This window comes from Tursiops truncatus, chromosome 3 (genome assembly GCF_011762595.2).
Source record: "Tursiops truncatus isolate mTurTru1 chromosome 3, mTurTru1.mat.Y, whole genome shotgun sequence".
Lineage (NCBI taxonomy): Eukaryota > Metazoa > Chordata > Mammalia > Artiodactyla > Delphinidae > Tursiops > Tursiops truncatus.
The window spans coordinates 90,421,341-90,432,565 of NC_047036.1; the positions used below are offsets into that span (position 1 = coordinate 90,421,341).

Here is an 11,225-nt window from a genome sequence, read left to right on the forward strand (position 1 = left end):
TGGAGAATCTAGAGTAATTCACTTTACTTCCAGGCCCAAAAGAATACCCAACTGCTGGGGAAAGTCCATTGTCACACATCTTAAAATATTACCAAGTTTGGTGTTATCCACTTTTCTTATCCATAGAGGGAGATCTCTCCCATTTCATCAATAACCTATCTGATAACGCTTCCATTTTTTAAAGTCCAATGACACTATGATTTAATAAGGTAAAAAAAAAAAATAGTACGCTTTTTTCCTAACAACTTGGATCTACTTCAAACACCAACTGAATTTCCCATGAGGACTAGCTACTTTAAATACTCTGGATAGTTAAAAGAAGAGGAGGAAAGAAGTAAATTTAAAAGATGGGAGGGAAAAAATAAGGGAATGAAAAAGAAAGGGAACTATTAATAAAATAAGAAATAAAAAATTAAGGAAATAAATAAATGACACCTTTTTAGTGAGGGTAGGAGAAAAGAGAGCTGGGTTCTGGGTCATTTTCTGGCCCATCTCATGGGTGAGAGTATTACCTTAGTTCTCCGAGTAATCACAGAGTGCTACAAATCATATCACTTTCCTACCACATGGAAGATACCCTTCTTGACCTAACCTAGGATTTCCCAAACTATACATGAAGCTACTGTTCACATCTTTAGCATTTGACCAAATAGAAAGAGAGAAAAGGCTCTTCAGCTTACTAGGAATTTTCAGAGATGCCCTTACCTGAATGGTTGTCCCAGGCAAGGCCTAAGTGGATTCTAGGAGTACAGTAGCAAAAAGTTATAAAGAGAAATCTTTATAGAGAGCTTCTTTCAAGAGGAAATGATTTGCTTCCTGACAATGATCTTAAAAGAAGATTAATATATACTTCAACTTATTGAGAATTTGAGTATATATTATATAGCACATAAGCTGAGCCCTACAGTGCTAACTATGATGATAATAGGCATAAGAAAAATTGGCTTCCCCTAATGAACTTGTAGAGTCCATCATATTCTCTCCTTTGCAATGGTTGTTTGGAAGATCAGAATTCACTTTTGAACTTGTCTTAATTCTTCATTTCTTAATAATATTCTTCTATGGCCTTCCCTCACCTTCCTTATGTCTTGGTACCTTTCCTCTGTCTTATCTTGACTGTTTTTTTTACCTTCTAGTACCAATGCATTTACAGCAAGCCACTTCAAATGTTTTTGGAAAAAATTAAATTGATACGGAACAAATCAATTATTATAAACCATTCCCTGTTTCTAAGGAATGCACAGTCCAGTAAAAACATAAGGTTGAAAAACATTATTGATATATTATATAATAAATGGAGGTCATAAGAGGGAAGCCCAAAATAAATATGGCTTAAAGGAAAGTGAGGTCACATCCAGGTAAGAGACCACTTTTGGAGGAGATGTCCAGTGAAATGAGCATTGAATAACAGGAGAATGCCTACACCTGAGGATGTGAGGCTGGGAAGAAGAAAGCTAAGGACACCTTTAGAGCATATTACCTTCAGCTGCTATTTGGCAGAAGCCTAGGAGAATAAAGGGGACAAGGCTGGAAAGACAGCTTGGAGCCAGGTGGGGAAGGATGATTGTAAATGTCAAGGCAACCGGGGTTTACCAAGAGTTTTTGAGCAGAAAAGTGATATGATTGAAGTGATCTAAGAGGCCACATAGTAATAGATAAGGAAATTGGGGTCCCCAGGCACAAGTGTTTAGCAGTGTTTAACAGGCAAAGAGACATCTTCCAGGATGTCTGAGGAGGGAGGGGAACACTGTCTGCCCTATCTCAACAAAACCCGCCATAGACGCAGTTTTAAAGGAAGAAACAAAGGAAGGGAGGCAGCTCGGTTACACCGTAGAACAGCGGTCCCCAACTATTTTGGCACCAGGGACTGGTTTCGTGGAACAACAATTTTTGCACAGATTGGGGGAGGGGATGGTTTCAGGACGATTCAAGCGCATTACATTTATTGTGCACTTTATTTCTATTATTACATTGTAATATATAATGCAATAATTATACAACTCACCATAATGCTGACACGAGGCAGAGTTCAGGCCATAATGTGAGCGGGGGCGGGCAGCTGTAAATACAGATGAAGCTTCGCTCCCCAGCCCACCACTCACCTCCTGATGAGCAGCGGGTTTCTAACAGGCCATAGACCGCTACCAGCCATGGCCAGGGGCGTTGGGGACCCCTGCCCTAGAAGAATGCAAGTGGAACCTGGGCAAAAGCTGCTTTCCTCTGCCCCTGCCCCCTCAGCATATCCCCACCCAGTGAAGAAAGCTGTGTCTCAGGATCCTGTCCTCCTACCCAATCTCCAGCTGCCGATCAGAAACACCTCTCATGTCATAGCAGATGAATCAGGCTTTGGCATCATCCCACAAGACCCTGAAAAGTTGGTGATGCAGAGAGAGAGAGGCGGAGGAATTCTCTTCAAAGGATACTGCCACGACATTAAATCCTAGACTTGGAAGTTTCCAGAAAAGCCCATCTTTGAAATCAGCGGTGAATCAGCTGCTGTCCTACACTCCTATTAGCGCCACAACCTTTACCACCAGGCATTAACGAGCGAATTGGGTCCAGCTGTACTGGTACAGCTGTGGAACGCCTTCTATAAAAAAAGTTCACTTCTGGCTCGCGTCCTCACCCCACCCACCACCCCGATTCCGTACTTTTCCTGCTTCGCTCGCCACCCCCTGATGTTCCCAGGCTCGGCGTGGCCTGTGACATTTGCTAGTACTCACGTGGGGCGCCCTGTTTGTTTGGGCAGCTCACGGCGGCTCCGGAGATGACTCCTAGGAACTTCCCAAGGACCTGGACTCTGCAGGCTCTGACACGCAAGGCGGTTGGGGATGGAAGGGGGGCAAGAGGGGAGTTGGGTGTCAGGAGAGCCCGGGGCAGCGCGGGCCAATCTCGTCTGGAGAGGGGTTCATCCCCCAGCAGCCCCGTCGGTTTGGGTCTTCCTTCCCTTCAACTCCCTGTTGGCGCTGTCATAGCACGGAAGGCGGCTAGGCATCCTCTAGGGCGCTCTCCCTAACTCACTTCGCAGCGTTTAAACTCCGTTTTCTGGATTCACACGAGTTTGCGAGGGCAAATCCAAGCCCGCCATCTCGTTGCTTCTCCCGTCCCTAAAACAGGTGCCGGAGCTCAGGCCCCAGCTGACCGAAATTGTCCAGGCTACGCAGCGTGGGGCTAAGGCTCGGCGCCGGGGCGCCGGGCGCACGAATTGTGCGAGCCTCCGGGCGAGCTGCGCGCTGGACAGCACCTTGCCCCGCTTGCTTCGCTGCTCACTGCGCCGTGCGGTCTGCCGGGATCCTGGCGTCTAGAGTTCCAGTTCCTAAACGCAGCCCTGAAGAGCGGGGCTGTGAAGGTGACAGGACCGTGGACTTTGTGGGTTTAAAAGTTCTTGAGGGGCTTCCCGGGGCTTCCCTGGTGGCGCAGTGGTTGGGAGTCCGCTTGCCGATGCAGGGGACACGGGTTCGTGACCCGGTCCGGAGGGATGCCACATGCCGCGGAGCGGCTGGGCCCGTGAGCCATGGCCGCTGAGCCTGCGCGTCCGGAGCCTGTGCTCCGCAGCGGGAGAGGCCACAACGGTGGGAGGCCCAAGTATCGCAAAAAAAAAAGAAAGAAAAAAAAAAGTTCTTAACACCTACAGAACTTGCTAGAGGGACTGCAGCCCCTAAGTTGGCCCCAGTCACCCAAAAGTAGCACTTTCACGAAGTTGGTTAAGTGCTTTGGAAAGTAAGTTTTTGAGGGTGAGGCCCATCAGATCTTTTCACATTCATTTCAATTTCTTATCGTCCCTGCCCCTATGGTTCTGGTCACTAATGCATATTTAATGCCTTTATCTGGAAGTGCAGTCCAAACCTGAAGCTGCACCCACCCTCCAAAGTATCCCATTAAGTGAGCACATGCGTTTTCTCAGTAGCCACAGAGAAGGAAAAGCACTAGTTGGAGGTGGCCAAAGGAAATGCTCAGAGTGTACAGCATGCAGGAGCAGTGGTACCTACTTTTTACAGTGGTTACTGTTTGGGGTGTTTTTCCCAAGAAAGGGGTTTGGTCTTAGAACCAGCCCTGTAGGAGAAAGATGTGGTTATCTCTTTCTTAAAGCACATTCAGGCACATATCAAAGGTTTAGGGCAAAGACAAAAGGAGGAAGGTGAGGGAAATTCTGATGATTTTACTAATGTTAAAATTCCATAGATTTGTCTAGGCTTTTTCTTTCATGTCATCAATTTAGAATTCTATAAAGGAAGAGAATGACCACAAGGAAAATCATTGGCCTAGGAGAAAAGAGCCCGTAGGCGTTTAGGTGTTATATATGTGGAGCCAGAAAGCTCTAGAGCATCAGGGAGACTCCAACCTAAGGCAACGATATGGGTGAATATGGGCTTCGTGTGCACTGGGAATGAGAGGCAACAAGTGGTGCCTGGGCACCTACCCCTAAGGCAGGCCCTGCAGCTCTAGAAGCAATTCAGTGTTGGTGGAAAGAGTTTAGTGTGAAACTGGGGTGGGATTGGGTTTCCAAGTACATTGCCTGATACCTTATTATTTGTTCAGTTTTTTTCAGGAAGATCTTCATCTTGCAACTGGTAGAGCTCGTGCTAACCTACAATTTTACTGACTGTGACTTTAAGAATATTAAAGATATTTACCAGGACGTCATTCATCCAGAACTGAATGTATATATAAATGGGGTAAGTGAAGAAACTTTTTTGAAATGTATTTTTATTGTAAGAGTAGGCACACACACACTACAATTTAACTTTCAAGGAAAGAAAAATAATTTGGAAAATAATCATGGCCCAGCATTTTGTCAAAAAAAAATTTACAAGTGGTACTGAAATATATTGGCTTCAAAACTGACTACCTAGAAATTGGCACACTAATTAATGTGCAGATGCTGATGATGAGCAGATATTGATAGGTGTCCAGCAAGGTTGTCTACTCTCTGTTAAATCCTCCTCACTAGTGGGGGGGGAAAAAAGACAGTGATTAAGGGCTTGAGAAAGAAAGAGAAAGAGAGGAGGGAATTCTTGTGAGCTAAGCCCTACCCAGTGAGGATAGCCTGGTAGAATGTACGCTTCAGGTCTTTCTAGTTTTCTAGATGCTTTAGGATGCCATTGTGGGATAAAGGTACTTCAGATTGTTTAATATACAGTAGGAATCATTTTCCTGATTATTCTAGTTTCTGGATAGAGCATGTATGTGTGAAATGCATGAAGATCTCCCTCTAGGACAGGATCATTCGATACCCAGTTTCAAACACTAGCAGGCACTATCTGAAGACCCTATATGTTTCACTACCTTGTCAAACACAGAAACAGACGCAAAGGAAACAAGTGCCTAAATGGAAACTGCTTTCAGAGCATCTTTAAAACCTGGGAACAATGGAAGGGGGTGGGGCGATGATTACTCCCGTGAATTTAAGTCTTGACCCTCTTTGTCGTATGCTATTTTTTCTTTCTTCCAGACGAAGAGTATCAGGTTTAACAAGTTCGTCTACTGTGAAGACGCGGTGAGTAAGTGGTTAGTGCTTCTGGCTTTCTCCAGAGAGATGCCAGGCATCCCGGGGAGGAGGTATCCTGCGGTGGGTAGAACCCCAGGTGGTGGCTGGGCTCCCAGGTGACGTTGACCCAGTAGGGACGTCTGGGCTGCGGGAAACCTCTGCGCCGGTGCCCAGCTCGGGACGCCACTTCTGTTCTAATATAAGGTGAGGAAGTCTGTCGGATCTGAGCGGGAGTCCGGGAGAGGCTCCTCCTACCCCTCGCCCTAGGGAGGAAAGGCAAATTGGGAACGGGGACCAGGGAACGACGTCAGGGGCACCCCTTGCGGGGTGCGAGCCTCCGCTCTCAGCGCTGCCCCTCGGACCTGCAGACGTGGGCGGAGCGAGAGCAGCGCGAGTCCTTTCTCCCTAAGCGCCCTCTGCAGTGTAACACACCTCCTTCCTTCGCCTTCCTTGGGCTCTTTCTCCTCTGCTCACCCGAGACCTCTTTCCTCCTGCTCGAATCGCCTTTGTAGTGTCTCCCGCTCCTCTCCCTCCCCCCGCCCCCCGCCCTCGCTGCCCCTTTCACTCATGTCTTATCAACTCTCTTTTTTTTTCTCCCTGGCGTTTTCTTCCTTTCTCGTAAATTTTGCCGCCTGCGAGCAGCCGGATTGCCTCATTAAAATCGAGCACTTTACCTTTAAACCCATCTACGGCTGCGCCTCACTTGCCAAGGAAACCTTCGCCAAGCAAACTAATGCTACGCTCTCCCTCAGGTGCTCAGGCTACTCCGGAATTCAGGTAAACCGATGCATCCAAAGGTCGCATTTTAATATCTTGGAGCTAACCTTGAATTCAAGTAGGGCTTCCGTGCAGAGTTGTGATTTTTATTTAGGTTCTGTCTTTCGAAGGGCAAATGAGCGGGTAAAACCTGTAGATTGTCGGTTAGTCCCACGTTGACAACTGGATTGAAACCCATCGGTTTCTAGGGTTCTGATTCTTTTGGCAGAATTGTGTTCTAAACCTTAGGCCAGTATTTCAAAGTATGAACACTGAGCTTCCTATATCAGAATGTCCTGGCTTCTCGAGCATGGGAGAGTGGTTGTCCAAAAGCCAATTCCCAGGGACCCAGGCTAGACCTTCAAAATCACAGTCCCCGTGTATGGGCTCTTTATGAGATTCTTATCCATTCCAAAGTATTATGAGCAGCATTGCTTGGGCTTATCATTTAATAATTGTATACGTCTTTCTTTAAATGTTAAATTATACATTAAATCTCTACTCCATGTTTGCGTAATTGCTTGTATGGGTGCTATTGCTCTCTCATTACATAATGGATCTTTTGCATACGCAGTTACGTGCATTTGAATGAATGTGTAACTTTAAATATGGAAACAGTGCAGAGCTAGGGGCAGGAAGTCTGGGCACAGTCCTGCCTGATTTTGAATCCTAGCCCCCTAACTTCTGTGAAAATTTGGATAAATTACTTAGCCTCTGTGTGTTCAGTTTCATCTGCAAAATGAGGATCATACTAGCAAGTCCCATATAGAGTGTTTATGAGGATTAAATGAGTCAATATATGTAAAAGCACTTGGAACGGTGCCTGGTATGTAACAAGTTCTCAATAAATATTTATTTCAGCAGGCAAGAAAAGCAGGGAATTTATCTTCCTGATGACAATTTTTAAAAAGACAAAAAGAGACAGTGCAGATTTGTATGACTGCGGCCTATTAACCGGTGGACTTTATCAGTCTGCACACTGAGTGTCTGGGTGACCAAGGCTGTTAGTTTTTAGGGACTGAAGATTGAAGCTCAATACCAGGCAGCCATGTGAAAAACCTGTTTGGCTCTATACCTTCTCTTAAGGAGACTCTGGCAAATCTACAGATGGCCACAGTGATGTTCATCCATGTAAGAAGAGCATAGAGGACAGGCTAGATAAGTTTGGACAACATGTGAGAAAGGGAACGTCTGGAGTGATTTATTTCAGCCCTCTCCCAAGCCCAAAGGGAGAGAGCCTAAAACCAATAATATTTAATTATGATTTAGCAGACTGTAGATGGTAAGCCTTTGTAACCATGCTTTGTAACCTGGTGAACTTTATTGGTCTGAATACTGTGTGTCTAGGAGGCCCAGTCAGTCACCACTTGAGAGTAATTCAGGTGAAGGAATATATCAGACGATTGCAATCTTTTTTTGACAGTTAGACTCCTCTTCAGAATAAGCCTTCAGGTGTCTGTAGCACATCTAGGAGGTTGGAAGGGACAGAAGGTGGGAGCACTTTGGGTACAAATAATAGGTCTACTGGATTGTATCTATGAAGAGGCATGAGATGACTCCTTTTCTTGAGGAATTTATGATCTTGTCAGGGAGATCATGAAATCATCAGCTATTTATCAATTTAATCATTCAATAAATAGTGTTTCTTATCTATAAGGCATTGTGCTCAGTGCTACAGGGAATACCCATGATAAAACAGTAGGTAATTGAGAGCCAAGTTAAGTGAAAAACACTCTGAAGCACTAGAAGAATTTCCAAGAGAAATGTCTGAGCAATTAGCAGAGGGCTTGTGAAGGAGGTGGTGCTTGGCCTTGAAGTACTTGGGTGGAGAGACAGGAGTGCATTCTTCTGGAGAAAGCTGTAGGTGTCTTGGGGGACAGACTGAGAGATTTGCATAAAGAAGACAAAATAACCAGCCACTCAAAGATGGTGACAATTAATTTTGACTATTGCTTCTCCTATTCCACAGATAAATAATACTCAGACAATGAAGAAAAGAAGGAAAAGAGAAGTCAAAACAGATAAATGCCTAGAACAAGTCTCATATTTGATAGAACTGTGGAGACGTTTCAGCCGCATTTCATAGAAACAAAGTAAACCTTCGGTAAAGTCACATTTCACAGCAACAAAATTAATCATCTTTATTAGATAGATGGAACTGTTAACTCTAACTGTGACATTTAAAAGACCACTAATAGTTTTTTTTAATTATAAAAGGGTTTCTTAGCTTATTTTTATAAGCTTTTATTGTTTAACGTAGGTTTATAATATGGGGGAAGTACTGTCCTTCAGATGTCGGAGGAGACATTTTTTTAGCATTCATGCCTGAACCACTGAATTTGTGGCAGTAATTCTCAGCTGGAACTACATGAGCCCTGCTCAAAGAAAGGATCTAAAAGTGTAGTAGAAGGAGAACTTTTTCAAGGAAAAAAGTTGAACACTATAGCATGTAAACCTCTGTTTAAAAGGGAGACATTTCTTCCATGTGTACTGACACTTCTTGTCTTTTTATACCAAAAATTTACAAAAGAAGAGAATTAAAGAAAAAAGTGCACAAAAGTTGTACATATAATGAAGCAATTTGAAATAATTTCCAAGCAAAATATTGTGAAAGTATTCTAAGCCAAATTTTAAAAATTATCTAACAGACAAGAGCGGTGCGTGCAAGCCAATCCCGAAGAAGTGCCTTTGTTAGAGTTTAAATATATATATTTTTTAAATTTATGGAATGTATCTTTAATTTATTTTGTAAGCAGTTTTTTAAATGTACATATTACTTTGTTAATGACACTATATTTTTCTTAATAAAATAATTCTCAAATTCATTCCTTATGAATGGTCTTTTTAATGTAATAGACAATTTTCACATACATACTTTTCTGAGGGGCATCACTTTTCTACAGTTCTTTCCCTCCCCTCATCCTTGGAGCCACTGACCACTCCCCTTCTGCATTGTGCCTGTTGACCCTACCTATAGAGAGACTATTTGGGGATAGGTGGTTTCAGGATGCTTTCCAATCATCCTTTTCTTGAATTTTTTTTTGATGCCTAACCTTCAAAATAGGCATCTCAATAGGCATTTAAAGTCATCTGTCTATTTTCTTTGTTTTAAAAAAGTTCCTTTAACTTTGTAGAACTGAATCTCCATTTTCTTATTATAGTCATATCAAAGTAAAGGTCAGGGGAAATTTCTCAAATGCTTTACTGATTTAAAAATATATAGTCTCTACCATCCCTCAAATCTGTAAATCAAATAAACTTATCCAAAAAATTAAAGGTATTTTTTTAATATCTCAATTGTATTTCTTTCTAAATCTTACAAACCAACTGTCTGAGAATTATGCCAGAGAATAATAATGAGCTGATCTGGGTTTTTTACCGTTCCTTTCCATTACTGAAAACTTTTAACTTTCCCCTGCATTGGCAGGCGGACTCTCAACCACTGCGCCACCAGGGAAGCCCCAAAAGTTTTAACTTTTTTCAAATGTTTTTGTTCTAGCTGGCATTATACTTTTTGAATACAGCTATGCTTTTTGACATCCATTGTTTATAGAATATCAACTAATAAAGTTTCACTGATTGCTATTATCTACAATTATTTATGCCTAAACCTAAGGATAATGGTTTATGCATGAGGATAATAGCTAATTAACTTTCTTGAGTCTCAGATTCTACACCTCTAAAAGAAGGATGATGTTGCCTACATTATAGGATTATTATGAGAATTAAAATACACAATAAATATAAAGCCCTTGGCAAATAGTAAGAAAAACATTTTAAATTTAGCTGTTTAAATACCTGTTTCATTATAAAGATGAGAAATAAGGGTTGTTACAGAGTCTGGTAAATCTCTTTTTAGTTTTTAATTTTCTGTCTAAGACTGCTTTGTAGTAGTAGAAAGAAGGTTGGAAAGTTTAATCACACAGTTGTTGACAGCTTGGCAATTTTGTACTTAAAATTTTTGTTTGAAGATTTTTGTTTCTGGCTAAGATGGAATAACAGGGTCTGGATTTACCTTCCTGCCTGAAACAACCTCCCCCAACCCAACACACACACACACCCCAAGGAAAAATACACATACAAAATATATAGAGCAGTGGTTTTCAAAACACTTGATATCAAGTAATAAAGGACAATAATGCTGAAAGAAGGGAAACAAATGAGGTGAGCCTTACAGTTACCCCAGCTTACTGGCTTGAGTTTCCTGAACATGGCTCAGGGAGGGGACTCAGGCAGAGCCAGCAGGCTTCCTGAGTTGAGGAGACAGGCTGAGAGTCCAGAGAGACCAAGGCGGTAGAGTTCATAGGACAGAGTACCAAGGGAGAGAGAGGCACACAGCGGAGGAAACCTGGAGACCTGCTGAATAATCTAGGGCAGCGGTCCCCAATCTTTTTGACACCAGGGACCAGTTTCGTGGAAGACAGTTTTTCCGGGGGTGTGTGGGGTGGTTCAGGCAGTAATGCGAGCGACGGGGAGCAGCAGACTAAGCTTCTCTCGCCCCCCGCTCACCTCTTGCCACGCGGCCCGGTTCCTAACAGGCTGCAGACCGGTAGCGGTCTGCGGCCCGGGGGTTGAGGACCCCTGCTCCAGGGCGTCCCTAGAGTATTCAACAGAGTACTGACCAGCACGTGTGTCCTCATGGGCACTGTGAGAAAACTGCGCAAGACTGGGCAAAGAATCTTCTGAAATAACAGAAAATAGTGCCCAGTTCTCACTCAGGGCCAGAAAGATTCCTATTCCCATCAGCCAGACAGAAAAATCTCAATTCCTTAGGCATTGGGTAGGGTGCTCGGAAGAGTCTTATCTCACGAATGGAGAATAATTAGCCCAAGCCTAGGTGCTGCAGTGACCCCACCTAACAAATCTTAAAAGCAAGACTTGAAAGGATCAAACAGTGTCCAAGTAACTTAGCTGCATTCCATAACAAACTTCAAGAATATTTATAGGAATAAAAAAGGTCCATCAAGGCAAAATTCACAAT

General features: G+C 43.3%; 1 protein-coding gene across 1 annotated transcript; it reads left to right on the forward strand.

Annotated features, from left to right (window-relative positions):
• The first annotated feature begins 2,767 nt into the window (after nucleotides 1-2,767).
• TSLP (thymic stromal lymphopoietin) lies at nucleotides 2,768-9,069 on the forward strand. The gene is made up of 6 exons (XM_033855057.2): nucleotides 2,768-2,930; nucleotides 3,061-3,276; nucleotides 4,540-4,676; nucleotides 5,453-5,497; nucleotides 5,756-6,265; nucleotides 8,214-9,069. Exons 1-6 carry the CDS (start codon nucleotides 2,768-2,770, stop codon nucleotides 8,328-8,330), a joined length of 1,188 nt encoding a protein of 395 aa, XP_033710948.1. The 3' UTR covers nucleotides 8,331-9,069.
• The last annotated feature ends 2,156 nt before the right edge of the window (nucleotides 9,070-11,225 follow it).